The sequence below is a fragment of the Salmo salar genome, chromosome ssa20 (assembly GCF_905237065.1).
Source record: "Salmo salar chromosome ssa20, Ssal_v3.1, whole genome shotgun sequence".
Taxonomy (NCBI): domain Eukaryota; kingdom Metazoa; phylum Chordata; class Actinopteri; order Salmoniformes; family Salmonidae; genus Salmo; species Salmo salar.
Window position 1 is genome coordinate 31,347,468 of NC_059461.1, and position 21,943 is coordinate 31,369,410.

The 21,943-nt window shown below is 42.5% G+C and overlaps 4 protein-coding genes across 5 annotated transcripts; 2 read left to right on the forward strand and 2 right to left on the reverse strand.

Annotated features, from left to right (window-relative positions):
- Positions 1-2,010: 2,010 nt before the first annotated feature.
- On the forward strand, positions 2,011-4,742 carry LOC106580428 (dynein light chain 1, cytoplasmic). Its single transcript, XM_014161484.2, has 3 exons — positions 2,011-2,170; positions 2,994-3,132; positions 4,364-4,742. The coding sequence occupies exons 2-3, from the start codon at positions 3,001-3,003 to the stop codon at positions 4,499-4,501; spliced, it is 270 nt and encodes an 89-aa protein (XP_014016959.1). The 5' UTR covers positions 2,011-2,170; positions 2,994-3,000; the 3' UTR covers positions 4,502-4,742.
- A 1,301-nt stretch (positions 4,743-6,043) lies between these two features.
- Positions 6,044-8,828, reverse strand: rl6 (60S ribosomal protein L6; the record flags this gene model as incomplete). The annotated part of the gene is given in 5 exon segments (NM_001165269.1): positions 6,044-6,232; positions 6,909-7,093; positions 7,333-7,381; positions 8,296-8,439; positions 8,728-8,828. Coding segments are annotated over 5 exon segments (632 nt in total), but the record flags the coding sequence as incomplete, so codon positions are not given.
- A 4,461-nt stretch (positions 8,829-13,289) lies between these two features.
- Positions 13,290-17,610, reverse strand: acaa2 (acetyl-CoA acyltransferase 2). Its single transcript, XM_014161485.2, has 10 exons — positions 17,467-17,610; positions 16,626-16,792; positions 16,404-16,532; positions 15,793-15,909; positions 15,515-15,662; positions 15,128-15,303; positions 14,817-14,946; positions 14,631-14,701; positions 14,286-14,440; positions 13,290-13,981 (listed from the first exon to the last, which is right to left on the reverse strand). Exons 1-10 carry the CDS (start codon positions 17,480-17,482, stop codon positions 13,897-13,899), a joined length of 1,194 nt encoding a protein of 397 aa, XP_014016960.1. The 5' UTR covers positions 17,483-17,610; the 3' UTR covers positions 13,290-13,896.
- A 208-nt stretch (positions 17,611-17,818) lies between these two features.
- On the forward strand, positions 17,819-21,547 carry mrpl40 (mitochondrial ribosomal protein L40). 2 transcript variants are annotated; one of them, XM_014161490.2, is made up of 5 exons: positions 17,819-17,949; positions 19,959-20,042; positions 20,185-20,340; positions 20,717-20,798; positions 20,948-21,547. In XM_014161490.2, exons 2-5 carry the CDS (start codon positions 19,966-19,968, stop codon positions 21,173-21,175), a joined length of 543 nt encoding a protein of 180 aa, XP_014016965.1. In that variant the 5' UTR covers positions 17,819-17,949; positions 19,959-19,965; the 3' UTR covers positions 21,176-21,547. The 2 variants fall into 2 exon arrangements, with proteins under 2 accessions (XP_014016965.1, XP_014016963.1); XM_014161488.2 differs by lacking the exon at positions 17,819-17,949 and adding an exon at positions 18,547-18,758.
- Positions 21,548-21,943: the final 396 nt, after the last annotated feature.

The following is a 21,943-nucleotide window of genomic DNA, read 5'->3' on the forward strand; positions in this document are numbered from 1 at the left end:
TACTAATGTCTAACCTTTTACATAAGTTAGCTTACTTGTACACTTTTAAATATGAACATGTTGATTATTTGAAGTTAACAATTAAAACAAGTTTAAACACTTAACTATTTTTCAAGATGACTAGTGTTGATGATGGATCACAATCCTGCAATAAAGATGGGAAGGGAATCTCTAATTTGTCTGTATTCTCAAATGAACATGACTTGTTTTTCTTCACTCGCATGCTCTCCAATTTAGTTTTATTTGATTGTTACCATTTTTTTCAGAATATCAGCCATGTGAACCCATTTTGCAGCTGATAATGGCACGCAACACCAATGCAGCCATAGGCTTACAGCAGTGGTTCTTAACTCCAGTCCTTCAGTACCCCCAACAGCACATTTTTGTTGTAGCCCCGGACAAACATGCCTGATGATTAGTTGACAAGTTGAATCCGGTGTGTTTCTCTGGGGCTACAATTATGATAATGCCTAAGACATTTTGGGTCCTGGGGTAGGCAGTCATTGTAAAATAAGAATTTGTTCTTAACTGACTTGTTAAATAAAAGACTACCACAATTTGTCTATGCTAAATGTGTTTAAAGTGTAATGCAAGACGAGGTGAAGGTGCTCTACTCAAACCACACAACAGAATCATTTAGATTAACCAGGGCATATTACAACAATATTGTATAATTGAGGGATGTCTCCTTTCATATTTGGAAAAGGACAAAGTAGTTTAAATAGAAACTGATGCTGCTGCAGCATTGTCATCTTCACAGTGGGAATGCAGTTGATGTGGGTGTCTTTATAGGTCAGCTGGTGAACCTACAGTAGTACATAAATGAAAAGCACACCTGATGTTAGAATATCACTTCTTCAGGTCATCTAGACCATCAGGGTTCTTAATTGTTGGGTTGTGTTTAATTCATTCAGGTGTTGTATAAAGATGACTTTGTTGGGCTGGAACATCCAGTCAACACAGCAGGTTGTCTCATCACATTGAGGCCTTTGTCCAATGCTGTAATTATCATTGGGTTTTATGACAATCACTGGATTTTTTTTTGTGTGTGCAATAGTGACCTCCAGGCTCCCCTTGTCATGGTCATTGCTAGAAGGGATCCAGCTTTTGTCAAATTAATGTCATATTTGACATTTCATAGCAGATTAGGAGAATTTAGGCTGCAGGTTGAGAATTAGGTTAGGAGGGTTTGCTAAAATGCTAAACTATTGTTGGACAATGTTGACCAAAGCTGGATCCTTTTTAGCCAATACCCCTTCTTCATAGGCCTGGATTACATGGTTGCGTTCAAGACAAGGTCGTTTTCATTGGTCTGTTGTCAGAGTAGGCCTAGGCTACCATCGTGTGCTAATTTCTGAAGTCAGTGTAGAATAGCATGACACGTTTATCAAAGGCCAAATGTTTTCCAGTGCAAAGGAAACGTCTCAAAACCTATGCCACTAGGCGCTTTTTAATAGCCTAAAAATGAGCACTATCCAATCTACTCATCACAAATGCGATGATCGAGGCATGCACTCCTTTGTTATGAAGGTGCATTTTTTTTTTTGCTTCCCCAAAATGTTAAACTCACGTGACACATGCTAATTGCTAGACTACAACTATCTAGCTAATTTTAGATAATTTAGTGTTAACACCTGGTTAGCATAACAGCTCAACTATGGGACTCCCAATCAGGGCTGGTTGTGATACAGCCTGGATTCGAACCACTGTCTGCAGTGACGCCTCTAGCACTGGGATGCAGTGCTTTAGACCGCTACTCCACTCGGGGGCCCAACGTCAGATAGGACTTTTCGTAGGAGGCAGCAAGTTAATATCAAAGACAGTACAGTGAAAGATATGTATAAATTACCCCTTCTGTCTGTGGTACAGTATAGTTTAGAAACGGATACATTTGTTGTTTACAACAGATTCCACCGAAACCAACGACGCATGGGAACCGCAAAGCATGATGGGTTGAAATAAAATGCAATGAGAAACACCAGCGAAAGCTGCGACAGATTGACCAATAACTACACCAAATGCTTAACGGCGTAGCCAATAGGAGATAGGTGCGATCAGGTCTGGTCAGTTACACACCCACATTACTTTCTGACAACCACTACTTAGCGGGAGTTGTAGCTGTGAAACCAAGCGTCCATACAGCGGAGACAACCGGCGTTGGATTAATTAGGTAAAAATTAGCTTGGCTATTATGAGATGTCGATCGTTGTCATTTGCTCATAGTGGAGGAGGTGGTCTATTATTAATTTGCTCTCTGAATTGATAAGTAACGTTACAGTTGAAACGGTTATTTGCGTCTGAGTGGCACACAATGGTAATTGACGTTGATTCACCTGCAAGCTAGCTAACGTTAGATTGTCAGACAGCTGTCAATAATTTCAATGTTGCCATCTAGCTAATATCGTGACATAATGACTTGTTAGCACCAGTTTTACACTTAAAGGAAAACAATGCTGTTTGCACAGAATGTTAGCGTTAGCTAATTTTAAATCGACTCATTTGGGAAAACGGTATTAGTTAGCTACTGTGTAACTTAGCTGTCTTTGTTTTTTTTGTCTGTAACAATCTTGACAACTAACGTTAACTAGCTAGCAAACTAGATATTTATCAAAGCAAAGGTCATCCCCTCCGAGTGATGTGGAAAATTTCACTTACGTTCTTTGGAGAAGATAAGAATTCTAGCTAGCAATTAACTTTAGAAGCGTATCCATAGAAACTGCGCAGTAGCGGTGATGGAAATTGTTATGCAACGTTGATAAAATAATAGTTCCCAGGGATGCCATGTGCCTGTTATTATGTAACTGTTATTTACATGGCAGCAGGCCAAGTGGTGCTTTGTGTGTTAAGCTCTGATCTGAAGATGCAGCTTTACCTACTAGTGGATGAGTCTTAACACGCCAAGCTCTTTATAGAAGTGAGTACCGTTATATGCTGGGTGAGCCCAGGTTGATCCTCCCATGCCATTAATACCGTGATGTGTTTTGGTCTCCTAGGGCAACCATGTCTGACAGAAAAGCAGTCATAAAAAATGCGGACATGTCGGAGGAGATGCAGCAGGACGCAGTGGAGTGCGCCACGCAGGCACTGGAGAAGTACAACATCGAGAAAGACATCGCTGCATACATCAAGAAGGTACCCAGATGACAGTTCAATGAGTAACATGGTCTGTGGTCTATGGAAGTCACTGAACTTCACTAACAGCGTTGTGCTGAGACCAGGCTTTGTGGAATCTAGCTCCTAATACATCGATTTGCCCAAGGTCAATACTTTAAAAAAAAAAATGCTCACCTGTTTGGCCAAAAGTTACACTCGGCTGCGGGGGATTGATTTTGAGTTTGCGATGTGTGTTAGACGCTCAAAGGATCAGTTTAATTGCATACACGGGTAAAGGGATGTTTTCCCAGGTTTTGGTATGAAATTGCGTTAAAATAGTCAGACCTTCATACTAAACGTTAGCTGCCTGACTTACAAGTTACTGGTTTACTGTAAATCGAGGGCAAACTATATGAAATTATTTACTAGGTACAGTTACAGCTCCCAAGTGGCGTAGTGGTCTAAGGCACTGCATCTCATTGGAAGAGGCGTCACTTGAGTTCCTATGTCTACATTACCAACAGACTAACATGGTCCAAGCACACCAAGAAAGTTGTGACGAGGGTATGACAAAACCTATTCCCCCTCAAGCTTCCTGCCATCCAGGGCCTCTATACTAGGCGGTGTCAGAGGAAGGCCCTAAAAATTGTCAGACTCCAGCCACTCTAGTCAGACTGTTCTCTCTGCTACCGTGCGGTACTGGAGCGCCAAGTCTAGGTCCAAAAGACCTCTTAACAGCTTCTACCCCACAAGCCATAAGTCTCCTGAACATGCTGCTGCTACGCTCTGTTTATCTATGCATAGTCACTTGTAACTCTGCCTACATGTACATATTACCTTGACTAACCGGTGCCCCCTGTATATACCCTCGCTATTGTTATTTTACTGCTGCTCTTTAATTATTTACTACTTTTTTTCTTAACACTTATTTTCTTAGCTGCATTGTTGGTTAAGGGCTTGTAAGGTCTACACCTATTGTATCTGCATGTGACAAATCAAATTTGATGGATGCCAGGTTGTAGTTGTAAATGAAAGGCTAGTTGAGGACAAGTTCTGGTTAACGGTGAAATAAAACATTTCTTGGCCAATGAGAAATGCTGTAACGGGTATTGTAAACAAATTTGAGATGCACGTGGAACATTTCTGGGATCCTTTATTTCAGCTAATGAAACATGGGACCAACACTAATTTTGTTCAGTAGCTCACTTAATGGTTTCCTCAATGAATGCAATGTCTGACTCATCACTGCATTCCTCTCTGCCCCTCCCAGGAGTTTGACAAGAAGTACAATCCCACCTGGCATTGCATCGTAGGGAGGAACTTTGGCAGCTACGTGACCCATGAGACCAAGCATTTCATCTACTTCTACTTGGGCCAGGTGGCCATCCTGCTTTTCAAGTCTGGCTAAGCGGCCAATGGCCCCAGCCCCTTCAACACCAACTGACCATTAAATACTGACTCGACAGAAAGGCTGTATCATCCTGGTCAATGGGGACTGCCTTTTTCTGTGCTGCTTTGTTCCTCTTTAAGAAAAAAAACATGGCCATGTGAGATTAAACACTTGTATTTATTTTTGTTTTCTACTACAGTAGATTTGATGTCACCGGTTCTTTTTTATTTTTATTAAAGTGATATCGTTTGGCTCTGGGTTTAACTTTTGGAGTACTTTATTTTTGCTACTTATGTTAACTTATATTTGTGCTATGTGGATTGTCCAAGTTGATAGAATGACAGCACTGATTGTAAGAGGTCATTTAATGATAACCAGAAACGACATGCGGTGTGTGAAAAAAGATTCACCTAACTCACTAATCCATAAATTGCACTAGCTCAGGTAAATGTCAAAGATCACATGAAGAGGTAAAGGGCTCTTTGCCAAAATATGCCACCAGGGCTCTAAAGGCAATGCGTAAGATCTTCCAGATACTTGTTTTTCGGTCTGCGGATTAGATGGCTACAGCGACTGGATTTTTAATTGTTTAACTAGGTAAGTAAACACATTATTTACAATGGCGGTCTAGGGACAGTGGGTTAACAGATCATTACCTGTCAGCACGGGGCTTCGTTCTAGCAACCTTTCGGGTACTTCTAGTCAAACCAGGGAATACATCTTACCCATACATTCCTATAGCAGTTTCTTGGGCCCGACCATAGAATGCGATTTATAGGATCTCTAGTCCAGACTGTCGGGGGTACTCGCGTCCTTAACCATTTTGTTTACACGGCCGTGTTCCTTCATCGGGACCTCAGTATATCCTCCAATTGGGGCAAAATGTATAGCAAAGAATGGCAACGCTTGCATGTGGTCGTCACGATGCATTTGAAGAGCATTGTAAAAACGTCTCCATAGGAAGTTTATTAGGAACCTAATACTTCACATTTCATTTAAGGACATGTGCCCAATGGGCTGCTACCAATGAAATGTTAATGACTGCCACAAGAGTTAGTAATAGCTAGCATTGACAGCGAACATGTGGGTAGCCAGTGTCCAGTTTCCAGACCTAGAAACAAGGTCCGTAACTTGTGGCCCAAGTTAAACTACTGCTGTCCTTTATACAAAGGCAAGATTGAAAGAGTTGCTGTTTTGCATGTCCCAAAATCCTATGGGAGGTTAATGTATTTAACCATGAATACTTCAGTGCCAATTGACTAAAAGCTCTTCAATCTATACCAGTGAAGGGGTGAATGAAAGCCAACTGGAAACTGATTTGGCAAACTTAAGCCAGGATTAGGTAGACAATACTACAGACTTCAATGACAGCAACCAAACACCTGAAGCTCACTGAATGCCTTGGCAACAGCCCAGCCTGCTGCCACAACCCCATTGAGAGGTTTGAATTAAAAGGGTGCCGCTTGGGCTCTACCAGAACACCTCAAAGATTCTGAAGAATTCAAACCCCGCCTCAACTTCAATAGCCCATCAATACACAATCACATACAGCCAGAAGGTGGGATAGGACTGTGGTGGTACTCTTTATTACAACATTTAGAAAACCAGTTTGTGAGGGTAGACACCGTTGGAGAGGCAGAAAGAGGAGCGCAGGTACCCCTTCAGCTGGGGAACCTTCTTAATGAGGGGCAGCAACTGAGAGTCTACAGTCTTCTGGTCCTCCTTCCTCTGCTCTGTCAACTGGTACTTCTGTAGTGGGGGGGGAGCAAGGTAAGAGATTGTCAGACAACTTTAGCTTGTTGCCTACCAATTAAAAGCATTTTCTATTTCAAACCTAGTTTTTTTTGTTGCCACAACCAAAGAGGAAAGTAGTTATCTACCATTTATTGAACAAAAGATCCACCCAAGTGAAAGATTTAAGCTGTCCGGATAAACTGACTGCATTCTCCAAATAACATTCTTAGGAATGAGGGATTTATACACGTTGTGCATCTAGTACAAGGGTCGGCAACAGGGTCCGCAGGCCAAAACCAGCTCTCAAGTAAAAACACCAGGAATCCAGCTAAAAATGTGTTTTATTTAGGAAATCTGTTTACCAAGTAATCCCACTAATACATTTTTAAAAGGAAACGTGATCGTGTCTAAATGTAATCAAGGTATAAAATTATTTTAAAAGCCAATCTCTTGTGGTCAATTTGCAGTGTACCAGTTATAATTATGTTACTGCTACTGCCCGTCGACCATCCACTCTGACAAATCGGCCCACAGCTGAATCTAGCTGCCTACCCCGATTTATTATGTGCACACTGCTTGTACGCTACCAGTCCAATGACAACCTTCAATAGTTACCCCCTCCCACTAGTTTGTAAATCCCTGAAGGGTTTGCAAGTGTGTATAGGTTGTGTATGTCTAATGTGGGGTTTACCTCTTTTTCTGTGTCAAAAATCTCTCCCTCCTGGTGGCGGGGTCTCCTCAGCCTCTTCTTCTTGAAGTAGGCGTCTGACAGAGTCTTGGGGATCTTCATGCCAGAGATGTCAACCTTGGTTGTGGTGGCGATGACAAACTTTTGGTGTGCCCTGCGCAGGGGGACACGGTTCAGGGCCAGGGGACCTAAAAGTTGGAGAGCGAGTGGAGGATTGAGTTACAACTGAAATAGCAAGAAGAGCATATTTTCAAAACATCACACCAAGGTAGGTATGGATACCTGGTGAGGTACTGCAGCTGCACAGACATTCTGAAAATAAAATCTCACTGGACATTCTGAAAATAACTAACTTTATGCAACACATGTTTTGCCAATCCACCGTGATGAATAACAATATTTCAAAGAAAGCACTGGTTGTTCTTACCAGTTACAAGCAGGAGACCACTGGAGAGCTGCTTCAGGAACACAACACGCTGAGAGGAGAGAGAAGAGTCAGTCACTGGATTGCACAGGACAACATCTACCACATGTACATGCTACAGTAGGGATCACCAGCCCTGATCCTGAAACAACAGGGTATACAGGCTTAAGTTCCAGCCTAGCGCAAACCCAACAGATTCTTCCTTACTGGTAAAATCAAGTGCCACAGCTGAAACCATCAAACTTGTGGCTTTCTATTAGAATAAAGAGCATTAACAAAACTATCCACAAGAATAGTACAACAAAAATTGTACTAGGCCACTGCCAATTTAAATGTATAGGGAAACACATTACATAAATCTTTAACAAATCTGTTCAGATGTTTATCAACTTGAGTTTAATGAAAATGTTCCACTTTACACATTTATGTGCTCCCAATACAATGCTGCGAGTGTCCTCTGGCAATTGAGCCGCACTTCAAAGCTGACACCATAGCAGCAGGGCCTGCTGGGTGAATTCAGTGTGTGGGCGCAGTCCTGTGTGTGGAAACTACTGTAGTATGCCAGCAGTACGCCTGTGTGAGGCTTGTATGTGTGCGTGTTTCTATGTGTGGGCAAAAGGTGAACTGATTTGTCAGTGTGGGAGTATCAGGCAGCTTATCACATGTAGGGCGCAAAAGGGCAGCAGAGCAACAAGGGTTTTAAATTCATATGCACAGCACACAATCTGCAATATTATTGGTTGCAAAACAATTCTACAGTGAGTAAGCCTCAGTGTGTGAAAGCAACAGATATTTATGAGTAAGAGCAGTGTCATGAGTTTGGCCATGAGGGTTCTCACCTTCCTGCACTGGCATCCAGTCAGCAGAACAAGGACAGTTTAAGGTGGTGTAGCTGGAGTGAGGTTACGGTATGATTCAACTCCATGACACATGTGCATGCATGAGTATTAATGCATGCGATCTAACCTTTCCGCGGTGGCGTCCAGTGAGCAGTACAAGCACGGTTCCTGGGGTGATGGTGGCACGCAGGTTCCTCTTATGCTGGCTGAAGGGCTTCTTACCATGGTTCTTCAGTTTACGGGCCACATCCTCTGTGGGGTAGTAACGGGGCTGGGGGCAAACATGAGTCAAGGAATATTACACAACTTCACAAGTGTAGAATTAAGCAACACCACATCTTGCTACCAGACCTAACTGTATGCAGTATATTGAACCGATGAAAAGGTCAAAAATCAGCATTATTGTGTATACGACAGATCAAATCCGTTTCAAACCGGAATCTTCATCTGCTGAATGTGGTAGCGAGCTACAAAATCCAGAAATGGTTACAACGACCCAAGAGAAACTTGATGCCAACCACAATTTGGGAAACAATGTTTGAGTGAGCGAAAGACTCACCATTTTGCGCATCTTGACAACGCGAGTGCCTCCATTCTTGTCACCGCCAACAGTCTTTGTGATGGTGGATGGGATCTTGACCTTCAGCTTCTTCTCAATCTAAAACAAGTACCGACAGCATGTTGATGCTTTCCGTACACTACACAAAGAAATATGACTCGACATTAACCAACATCTAGTTTTTAATAAACCCTGAACCTGTTAGTATTTATTAGGGATCCCCATTAGCTGCTGCCGTACTCTTCCTGGGGTCCAAACAAGTTTAACAGGTTCAATCTAGAGAACCAAAGTGACCACTTCCCCCATTCGGTGTGCCTCCCGTCTCACCTTGGTCTCAGTGGTCTTGGTCTTCCTCTTGTACATGGCCCTTCGGGCATACATGGCGGAGCGAGAGTAGCGACCGATGCCCCTGGCCAGGACAGGGTTTCGGCTGCAGTGAGCCTTCTTGGCCACCTTCTTCTTGTCTCCCTCTGCCATCTGGGGAGAGACGGGGAGCAGAATGGGTTAAACCCATGGATAATTCTACAATTGAGCAATATTTCTAGTATAGATTTCTAGTATTGTAGTAATTCAATGGTCGAACATTCATTACTAGTGGATCATGAATGACTGATGCTGGTTAGTTAGCTACTTTCAATATGGTGCTGAAACAGAACGTGACAGCTAGTCTGATGTTAGCACAGCAAACCTATCCAATTTTTTTAGCTAAGCACATTGTGACTTCAGATATTCAAGAACGGGTAAACAAAATACTTGGCTGTAAACTATGGTCAAATTATTCCAATTATAGAGCAAAATGAGCAGGCCCCATCACTGGGTGATTGCCTGCCACTGCAACACTAGCATGTCATGAACATTTCTGCAACTTGGTAACATAACACAAGTGTGCAGGTAAAAACGGACATTTCAACAGACAAGTTAATTAGGCATTTCACGCAATTGAGAAAACACCTTAAAATGACTGGAGAAAGTGTACACGCAAGCATTGGCATATATCGGCATGACAAGTGGTAGCTAACGTACCATTCACCTTAAGTTAGAAACCACGTCGGCTAGCCCTCACGTTTTAGTCGTTTTCAGTAATTCTCTATAATATGCCATTACACACGGGAAGTCAGAGGATATGATAAGTTATTACCGTAACCAGTGAATAGAAATTAAACATGGGCCAAATCTGAAATCTGCTCAAGAATTACAACGCGTTGAGATATGGAGCAGGCAGCGGGCCTACGCTTACGAAACATAACGCTATTTATTTACAAGTCATCACACACACAAAACAAACATATTCAAACATAAAGACTCTTAAGGACATAATCAATAGCCCCGTATAAATTGGATGTGGTTATTTGGTGCATTTTGTATCGATGAACACCGATTACATTTATGCAGTAGTGTGGTGAGAAGCCATTCTTACCTTTGCTATGAAAAAAAGACCGACATCCGGGGAAGTTACGTATATAAGCACGTTGCATTTGACGTTGACGTAAACAACGCAAACAAATCTTGGCCCTTGTAGTCCTTTGAGAAACAACTAATTCATCAATAAAATAAAACAATTTATAGTCAATAAACATTGTAAATGAAATCTATGACTGCTGTATTTGTCTGATAAGAGGAGTAATGTTCATATTTATAACTTTGTAAGTTCCAGCAATCATTATCAACTAATGAGCTGTCTACGAAAATATTTGTATCTATAGTCACATAGGACCAGTTTCCAGGACCAAGATTACAGTGGCGTTCCAGGTCACCTTCATTGCAGACCCACTGCACAGAGCAGCACATTGCTATATTGATGTGGATCCTGAGATACATTACATGACCAAAAGTATGTGGACACTTGCTCGTCAAATATCTCAATCCAAAAATCATGGCCATTAATACGGAGTTGGTCCCCCCTTTGCTGCTATAACAGCCTCCATTCTAATGGGAAGGCTTTCCATTAGATCTTGGAACATTGTGTGGACTTGCTTCCATTCAGCTACAAAAATAATTAGTGAGATTGGGCACTAATGCTGGATGATTAGGTCTGGCTCGCAGTCAGCGGTCCAATTCATCCAAAAGGTATTTGATGGGGTTGAGGTCAGGGCTCTGTTCAGGTCAGTCAAGTTCTTCCACACCGAGCACAACAAACCATTCCTACATGGACCTCACTTTGTGCATGGGGGCATTGTCATGCTGAAACAGGAAAGGTCCTTCCCCAAACTGTTGCCACAAAGTTGGAAGCACAGAATCATCTAGAATGTCATTGTATGCTGTAGTGTTAAGATATCCCTTCACTGGAACTAAGGGGCCTAGCCCAAACCATGAAAAACAGCACAAGACCATTATTCCTCCTCCAAACTTTACAGTTGGCACTATGCAAACCATTTCTCTATAGACCCTGTAGCGTTCTCCTGGCTTCCGCCAAACCCAGATTTGTCTGTCGGACTGCCAGGTGGTGAAGCGCAGGGGCGGAAATCCCGGGGGGGACGGGGGGGGGACACGACCCCCCCATCCTGGGAAAAATATGATTTGTCCCCCCCAATATATCACTGAAACATAACTATGTAATTTAAATAATATTAATAATACGCAATGAAAGCAATTGTGCTGATTATAAACACTTAACACATTTTTAAGTTTCAAAAGATTGTAACCCCCCCACCCTTTGCCTCACAATGGTTTGATCCACTGCCAGTTCCTTAGCTTGCTAGGTAACAGAGGGGTCGTATCTACTGTCTGAAAGGCACTCAATGCACGTAACTGACGTGAGGTTAATCCAGTCAATCGCGCACACACACTAGCTGAATATGCAGAGCTAGCGCGCAAATATGAACTATTAAGCTAGCTAGTACCTATTCCATTTATGTGGCGTCATCAAAGATGGAATCAGCATGCAGATGATGTAAGTTAGTGCTTCAAAGTCCCTGTGATAAGGTTAGCGATAAACTGAAATCCAAACTGAACAACACTCTCTACCATTGTCTTAAATATATTTAATGGTCTCGTTGCAAAAGCTAAATTGTCGCAAGGGAACTTTTATTTATTTATTTTATTTCACCTTTATTTAACCTGGGTAGCAAAGATTATAGCAAACACCACTGAAACTGAATTGGTGCTCGCTAGCTTTGCAAATTCAGCTATTGTTGGAAGCCAGCCAATATGAAACAAACTATTAAAATTACAAAAGGTTGCAGCATATGTTGTGTAAATGGTGAACTCATACAGCTGTCAACTCTTGTCATTTTAATCCGTTTCACATTTGCTAGCTACCTTTTAGATCGAAGCCCATATAGAATGATTGAAGATGATAGAAGCCCATCTCCTACTGTAAATAACCTACACAGTGTGTGTAGCCAGCCAGCCCGCTAGAAAAATGGCAGAGTATTTTTCAATACACCAAAACACATAGTAAGAACCCTAGTAGCCTAATATCTCAAAGACTAGTTGATAAAATGTTCATAAGAAAGAAATTAAATTCTAATGGAAATGTTTCACAATGATGTCATTAGGCAGAGCAGGCAACAGATGGCACACAGACAGCAGATTTAGGGACAGATATGCAGGGATAGACTGGCAGAGACAGGGAGTGTCAAGTAAGTTTGAGTCTTTGTTTGGCAACATTATGAAAGGTTCTCCATTTTTTTTGACTTGTAAAATAGGAACATAATTGGAAAATGCCATGGATACCCCCACTCTCAACTTAAACTGGTGACTGAACTAAGATTTGTTAAAGGCAATGGTATTGCTGTTGTGATTAGTTGTGTAGTTTTGGGTACCGGTAGTTAGGAGTACAGCAAACACCTTATTTCTTTGTAATATGGTAAATGTATATTGAGGAACCAATGTAGGCTGTGTTACAGCAATACTTTTGGTGTCCCCCTCAGGAATTGCTCTTGAGAAAATTTCATGTAATTGTCCCCTCCAAAGTTGATATCAGATTTTCGCCCCTGGTGAAGCGTGATTCATTACTCCAGAGAACGCATTTCCACTGCTCCAGATTCGAATGGCGGCGAGCTTTACATCACTCCGGCCGACGCTTGGCATTGCACACGGGCTTGCATGTGGCTGCTCGGCCATGGAATCCCATTTCATGAAGCTCCCGACCAACAGTTCTTGTGCTGACGTAGCTTCCAGAGGTAGGTTGGAACTCAGTAGTGAGTATCGCAACCAAAGAGAATTTTTACATGTTACAGCACTCAGCAGTGCAGTTCCTTGAGCTGGTGTGGCCTAGAACGTCACGGCTGGGCCGCTGTTGTCCTTAGACGTTGCCACTTCACAAGAACAGCGCTTACAGTTGACCGGGGCAGCTCTAGCAGGGCAGAAATTTGACAAACTGACTTGTTAGAAAGCTGGCATCCTATGACGGTGCCACATTGAAAGTCACTGAGCTTGTCAGTAAGGCCATTCTATGGCCAATGTTTGTCTATGGAAATTGCATGTGGCTGAAACAGCTGAAGCCACTACTTTGAAGGGGTGTCCACATATAATGCCTGAAGTTAACGTGCAGTGTACAGTGAAATAGACCTAGTAACTACTACATGCTACTCCATAAAGAAATCACCAACATGAGAATGTTAATCCCAGATTTTTCACTTTAATCATAAAAAAAGATCTTTACAGGCAACCTGACAGCATACACACACGTCTTACATATATATCCAGTAATTAAGGCAATGGTGAGCCGTGCAAAGGAGTGATAATTCAGGCAAGAAATTCTGGATAAATGAGGCAATTACTTTACATTTGTTACCTCATACACTCACCTCAACTATTCATATGCTACAGCGAGAGGTAAATGGTATGTCCTGCTATGAGCTAGCATTGTCTCCAAGGCAAAGAGACTGACAAAAACAGGAGTTATTCCTTCAGATTCACAAGGCCTCTTTAAGCAGATAAACATTCATGTATCTCAACCATACAGTCTAGAAAAAGTTAAAAGGAATATGAAACATCCAAGAAAGGAGGGCGTTTATCAGACATTTATGTTCCTAAACATACAAATGTGGATATTCTTACATTTCAAGTCGATACTAAGAAAACTCTACATTGGACAAAAATCTAAGGTCTAATTCGAGTGTGTATATGGCATGTACTCTATTGAGCATGTAGGGTGTGATGTGTTTTAAGAGTGTGGATGGTATTCTATGTACCCTTCTGAGTGTGGATGGTTTACTCGGTTCCTCAGTGAGTGTTCTCTATAATTATGGCGATACCCTGACCACCACCGATGCAAGCTGATCCCACAGCATACTTTCCCCCAATCCGCCTGAAGGAGAGAGCAAAACCACAAATGGAAATCACTCGTCTGTGAGATACGAATTGCTCAGCCATTGAATTGTGTTATTTATTGGTTTAGTTCCTGTATGCTGAATGGCTGAAAGCTGTGGTATATTGGTCAGATACACACACCCCCCCCCCCCTCAGGCTTTATTGCTTAATTAAAAAACTCTTACCTGTTCCCTTGCATAGGACACATTTTTTTTCAAGATTTGATTAGACAGTTTGTTGAACTACATATTAAGTGTTAAGTGCTCTGAGTAGTAAGAAGACTACTGGTGTGGTGGGGTTACCTGAGCTCGTGGACCAGGTGAGCAGTGATGCGTGCTCCAGAGGCTCCCAGGGGGTGGCCGATGGCAATAGCCCCCCCATCAGCATTACTCTTCTCTGGGTCCAGACCCAATGCCTTGGCAACCGCCAGGTACTGAGCAGCAAATGCCTCATTCACCTGAGAGACAGCAAAAGGTGAGAGAGGACATGAGAAGTCGGCACAGGACAAAGAAACAGAGCAAGTGAGAAGGAGGAAGTCAATGCTATAGGGTGTGCTACAAGAATGAGATTGAGTAAAGCAAAACAGGGCAACACAATATCTGCGATTTCCTGCATCAGTTCCTATTCATGAACTTAGACAAGCATACCTCCACCAGATCCATGTCTTGGAGGGTGAGACCTGCTTTCTTCAGGGCTTCTGTGATGGCTGGGACTGGGCCTGAGGGGGAGAATGCCAGAACCTTACCAACAGAAACCACTAGATGGCCATGCTAGAAAGGACTATATCATATGTTTTCATCAAGTATATGAGAAATTTGTTGCCAGTCACCCACCGATTCCCATAATGCTTGGGTCACAGCCGGAGACGTGATAGGCCACTATTCTTGCCAATGGGGTGAGCTTGTGCTCCTTCACAGCTTCCTCACTGGCTATCACCACGGCAGCAGCACCGTCAGACACACCCTGTTGAACAGGAGCAGAACTTGAACAGTACATTCAAAACTAGCACACAAATTATCTGCACGCCATTTAAAACCGGTGTGCTTGGGGACAGACTGAATGTGATACTCTGTTGGCAAGAGTTGGTAGGAACTGGGTGAAAGGGCTTGGATCCAGAAGTGAATCAGTTTTGTTAAGTACTCACTGATGCGTTGGCAGCAGTGACCGTTCCTCCCTTTTTGAAGACGGGGGGTAGCCTAGCCATCTGCTCCAGGGTGGTCTGGGGACGAGGGTGCTCATCCTGGGTCATGGGTACTTTTCCTTTCTTTGCCTTCACGTCGATGGGTGCAATCTCTGCCGTGTAGTGGCCCGCCTCATGGGCTAAGGTTTAGAGCACACACAGACAAAGTCAGTGATGTAGTCAGAATTCAGATAGAAATCTGGAAAAACTATTCATTGTCATGACAAGATGCAGAAGTATTTCTGGTTTAGAGGACAGATAATCAGGAATTCCTTATTAAATCAGGACAGTCTTCATGCCTTAAGGATTGTAAACATGTAAGCTTAGTTATGTTAAGGGTTGACCTCTCACCTGCCTTCCACCTCTGCTGGGTCTGGTGTGCGTATTTGTCACAGTCGTCTCTGCTGATCTCATATTTCACTGCCAGGTTCTCTGCTGTGATGCCCATGGGGATCTTAATGTGCAGGTCAGTAAGCCCTGCCCACAGAGTGTCCTCTAGCTGAGACAAAATACAGAACACTTTAGTTTAGTCCTTGGCATTGGTTTAGAGCAGCTGTTAAAGGGCTCTTGCAGTCAAATGATCAAAACCACACACAGTTCTTACCCCACCTCGTTTTTTAATTCAATACCTTGAGGTCGAGTCCGAACTTGGTTCCGAAGCGGACATTGCGGACAGCGTATGGCGCCTGGCTCATGCTCTCCGAGCCTCCACACAGCACCACCTCTGAATCCTTCAAACAGATTTCCTACAGAGACATACAGGGTCTTAAAGGGGACAAACGCATAAGGCTGCTAATGTTCCTAAGCAATCAACAGAGGCAGAAACCATGTGTAACCGATGTGAAATGGCTAGTTAGTTAGCGGTGGTGTGCGCTAATAGCGTTTCAATCAGTGACGTCACCCGCTCTGAGACCTGAAGTGGTTGTTCCCCTTGCATTGCAAGGGCCGCGGCTTTTGTGACGCGATGGGTAACGATGCTTCGTGGGTGTCAGTTATTGATGTGTGCAAGGGTCCCTGGTTCAATCCCAGGTTGGGGCGAAGAGAGGGACGGAACCTACACTGTTACACATGCACCTACAAACAAAAGGGTAGGTGACACTGCGGCAGAAATAACTTTCCTGAGGTCTCTGTGACCAAAAACGTTGCAAAATAATTGAAAAAATATTTTGTGTACAGGAGTCCAGTTAAGACAGATACTTGAAGAAATGCTCAGTGGAGTGTAACAGTGTGTCTACTGTACCTGAGCTCCATTGATGATTGACTGAAAGCCGGACCCACACAGGCGGTTCACGGTGAGAGCAGGCACTGGAATGGGCACCCCACACCTCAGGCCCACGTGACGGGCGATGTATGGAGCATCTGCAGAGCTCTGGAGAGAAAGAAAATCTGCCTTAAGTCAGCTCACATTTCCTTCCTCGAGTTTACCCTCGCCTCAGCTTGCTCTTTGGAGTTTTAGACCCACCTGCATTACGTTTCCAAAGATGACACTGTTGACAAGCTCAGGTGCCACTCCCCCAGCAGCAAGGGCAGCCTTGGATGCATGCTCTGCTAGGTCTGTTGCACTGTGGTCCTTCAGCACCCCACCGTAGGTTCCAAACGGGGTCCGCTTAGCAGACACAATAAACACATCTGGATGGAGAGAAAGAGGAGTCGGTGTGAGGTGACTAATCAAGCTTTACTGCAGCTTTGGACATGGTTTGAGTGACAAAACAGTAAAAATATTAGACTTGAAAAAAAAGGCCATCTTGCCTACACTCACTGCCTGATGAAAGTGCATAAACGTTTGAGAGTCCTATCATAAAACTCCACTGCAGTGTCATTGCAATTCTAATGCAACTATGAATAGTGCCACGGTCACCTTCACCCTACATTCATTTCCAACTCACCTAGCCTTTAGAAATGAAACGATAGAGGCAACTGTCAGTTGCTGAATGTGGCGGGCAGACACTTGACAACAAATACACATGTTTAGATGTAGAGACTGAATGACAGCTGTCAGTCTTACATTCATTCATTTAGAATAATGATCACAGCTGGAGAGGCTAAACGGTGACAACTCTAAAAGGGGAACACAATGTTTAAATTCACAAATGTAGGCTATAGTCAGTAGTGAGTAACTAGCCATGAACAATAGTTTGAACTTTGTCGACTGTCTGGAGCAGCTGGTTATAATTTGGCAGACAGACAAACTATCAACGTTACTACGCAGACACTTTTGCAGAGGAAAAAAAACATATTGGCAGAAAACTAAAACATGCATTTCGTGGCGCGTGGTTTATCGAAAATACCATAATATTACTTACTTCTGAGCAGTGACATACCGTTGATTCCTTCTTACGTCCACAAAGGTCAATGTATCTGTTTGAACCGGGAGTCAAGTTAAGGGCGCTTTTATGTCAAACTCTGGCAATGTTGGGTCGTCACTAGTTACCACAGCCACAAAGTCATAAACCCCGCCTATTTCTACAATTAATCTTCTTAAAGGGTGCTTTTAAACCTAACTTTAACCACACTGCTAACCGTATGCCTAAACTTAAATTATGACAAAAAAGAACATTCTTGTTTTCATGATTTTTTACGATATAGACCATTTAGACTTTGAGGCTGTGGTAACTAATGGAAATTTGACCTTTTGCCTAAATAATCTATATCTAATCATTGAGATAACAACATTCGACAAAATAACTCTGATCAACATGTTTCTGTAAGGAAATGTTAAATGGTTACTTGGACAATATTTATTTATCCAGGACACTCCATTTAGTGTGATATTCTACTTTCGTATGGTATGTATTAATTTGTGGATGTCCATCACCCATTTGTATGATATGTTAGGAATTACAATTCATATTATATCTTACGAATTAGCAAAACGTACAATATGTTACAAATATACTAAAGACATTATATATTACGAAAATGAAAACGTACAATACGTTACGAATTTGTTAAACGTGTTATATATCACGAATTTGAAAACTCTCAATGTGTTACAAATTTGCAAATGTACAATATGTTACGAATTTGCGAAACGTATGATATGTTACGAATTTTAGCTAGGTGGCTAGAGTTTAGGGTTAAATTTAGGATATAGGTTAAGGATAGGAGAAGGGTTAGCTAAAATGGTTAGGGTTAGCTAACATGCTAAGAAGTCCCAAAGTTGTAAGTAGTGGAAAAGTTGCTGATTAGCACAAATGTGTTGCTAACGTTTACGTTATACACCCACCCACTCACCTCGACCAACCACCTAAGTAACCATCTGTCTTATACAACCATACTAAACGTAACATATCATAACAATTGAGTGTATTTACGTACAAATAATACGACATGCTCTGAGACCGAGTTGAGCTACAACAATGGGATCGAAAGTGTCCATGTGAAGCACGAGCTAAATTTACGTCTGTTTCAAGTTACACTTCCGTCCTGCGGCTGTCAAGGGGACAGCAATGATAAAATGTGTTGATACACGTGAATAACTTTTATCTGATTGGATTGAATAGTAATTAAATAGTATATCGATCATGTCCATTGCTGTATCGCGTGCCCTGTGTAGGGTATTGTCCCGACAGACTGCAGTGCCAACTAACGTTAGGTGAGTTGTCTCATGCAATTCTGGTTAGCTTAGGCAAGCTAGCTAACGTTAGCTACAGCAGTTGAACATGTTTTTTTTTCTCATCCAGCTGTATGCTATAACCTGAGCCAGTTAGCTAACTACGTTATCTATTCACTGCAGTGGAGTTCCACAAGGTTCGATTTTGGGTCCGGTACTGTTCAGTTTATATATGTTACCTATTGGCAGTTATCAGAAGGCACAGGATTGATTTTCACTGCTACGCAGACAATACACAAATTTACATTTCTGTGTCACCAGAAGATTTTAGCTGAACGGATAAATTATTAGACTGTATTAGTGAATTAAATACTTGGATGGCTCACAACTTCCTCAAGCTAAATCAACACAAGACCGAGGTACTTATTGTTGTAGCCAAAGCACAGAGTGAAAATCTAGCTGCACATTTTAATTCACTGTCAATACGAATAAAACACCAGGTACAAAACCTAGGTGTTGTTTTAGATTCTGAACAAAATGTTGAATCACACATTAGGAATGTGACCAAAATAGCTTTTTTACCACCTAAGGAACATTGCCAAGGTGCGACCATTTCTCTCAGGCTGATACAGAGAGGCTCATCCATGCTTTTATTACAAGCAGGCTAGACTACTGTAATGCTATCCTGTCTGGTCTACCTAAGAAAGCCATTGGTCAACTGCAAAACATACAGAATGCTGCCGTGTGGCTACTGACCAAAACCAGACGGAGAGCACACATTACACTGGTTTTAAGGTCTCTGCACTGGCTGCCTGTGAGTTTTAGAATTATTTTAAAGATAGTTCTATTCAGGTAATCTGGAACTGGCCTTTTAACTATCCCAAAGCCTAGGACCAAGAGGCAGGCAGCCGTTAGTTATTATGCCCCCAGCCTCTGGAATAGCGTACCTGAGGGGGGCTGAAACTGTAGACATAAGAGTTCTTAAAACACATCTTTTCAGCTTTGCCTTTCCTTAGGGTGCTTTTTGGTTGTTCAGTTTGTCATTCTTTTTTTTTTATCATGTTTGTTGTGTAGTAAATACTTCAGCTTTTATTTTCATTTGTTTTTTCCTGTAAAGCACACCGCATTGCATTCCATGTCTGAAATGTGCTTTATAAAGCTTGATTTGATCTGTTACAGTGGCTAGATTGAGCTAACTAGTAGTTCTTCCCTTCCTCTGATTTTGTATGTTGTTCTGCACAGCTCTTTGATGGGAGTGGACGGTCATGTCAGTCAAGGTCCTTGGTTTGCATCTGTCCTCACATTGAAGACATCTGCGCCGCTAAGGTAAGTTGAAGATCCTTTTGTCTATAAAGGGTTTGTTCTCTGGTGCACTTTGACTCTCTTTGCAGTTTGCTATAGGCACCATTTGTTATAAATGCACTACAAGCTCAACTTTCACTCATTCTGCCTGCATGTGCTCTAACAGAGCAGAGCCCAAGAAGAAGAAGAAAGTGGACCCTCGTAGAGAGCAGATGGTGAGAGAGAGACTGAAGAAGAAATTGAAGAAGCTGGAGAGAGTTCCTCCTGAGCTCATTCCCATTGAAGACTTCACAACCCCAGCCAAATACATGGACGAGACCAGGTATGGCTCACACACCTTTAGTGTTTAAATTAATGGAGTGGCTGACATTCCCATACAAAATCAGGGCACCACCATGAGTTACTATGGTGGGCACACCCTACCATTGAAGTAGGCACATCCATAAGCTTGGAATATTTACTGTTGCTTCACCCCCAACGGTCAATAGTGGCTTAGTTTGAACCCTGCTTACCATAGGGATCTCCAGCAATAGTCTTAGAAACACACCAACATCAGCTGAGATGGATTGAAATTGAGTATGATGCTGTGCTTAACCGATTGTTCTGTTGAGTGACACACTATTAGTGCAATCCAAATGAATTTCTCTGTCCCAATGTACACCTGAATAGGTCCCTACTCTATTGTTCATTTTCCCTAGGGTGCGTGGTGCTCCTCAGCTTACCTTTGAAGAGAGTGAACGTCGGGCTCTACTGCTGAAGGAGTGGTCCCGCTACAAACAGGTAAATGTGATCTTGTGGTTTAAACTCTATCACTACAGTCATATTTGGAAGCAGAAATCAGTGAGCAGCCATTAACAGTACCTTTTTTGTGGACATTTTGATATACCCAGTTTCTGTGCTACATTTTGACTTCTTTCTGCTACGAGCAGACCCAACACCGGGCAGAGATGGAGGCAGTAGGCCTGGCTGTGGAAGCCCAGAGGGAGGCTCTGGAGGAGCTGAGGCTGGAGTCAGAGGAGCTCTACCAGGCAGCACTGAGGCCAGACCCCTTGCTCTTCCCATTCAACCACCAGGGACCCAGCTACACACCGCCCAAGGCCCAGTATGAGGCACCTGAAGGCAAATACAACAACATCACCAAAGTCTACACCCAGTGAGAGGGTGGCAGCATTAACATTGTAGGCGTAACATGTGTTGACATGGTTATTACATCCCCTGGTCTTTACGCGATTTGGACAGACTAAATATTTGACGAGCATGTTTATGAAAATAGATTAGACATGAAAGCTCAGAACAACCTCCCGGCCACCAATAGTGGATGGATGTCTCATTCAAAGGGTATTTCAACCGCTTACCGACCAGAGGACCATGACCCTGTCATATTCATCGTATTGACAACTGCCCTGTCAAGGAACAAGTTTCAATTCACACTCAGAAAGTGATTCACATTCTGTACTGTATTGTTACATTCATAAACGTCATAGGTTTAAATACAACCTGTAAGTAAAACATACCAGAGGGTTGAAAAAGGATTCACTTTTTTTTTTTGATAAGCATTTGAATGTATATAACAGACTGTAGATGAAGTATCCTGTGAAATGATAAAGACAAAGAGCCCGTGTAATGGTGTTACAGAAACGCTGGCCTCCATTTCAATAGGTAGAGAAACATACAAGCGCTCACTTGAGTCTCTTTCCACACAATGACCTAGACAGTATAAAAAAAGTCAGACCACTGGTGCGACCCAGAATACTGTATGGTATGGTGCTGTTACCCTTTTGCCAATACAGTAATTATTTTAGCTATTCATCAAAATACACTCACTGGCCAGTTTGTTAGGTACACCACCCTGTTCATGAAAATGGATCGCTCCTACACTCATCTGGCCGTGGCTTGTTATATAAAGCAGACAGGCTTCGAAGCAT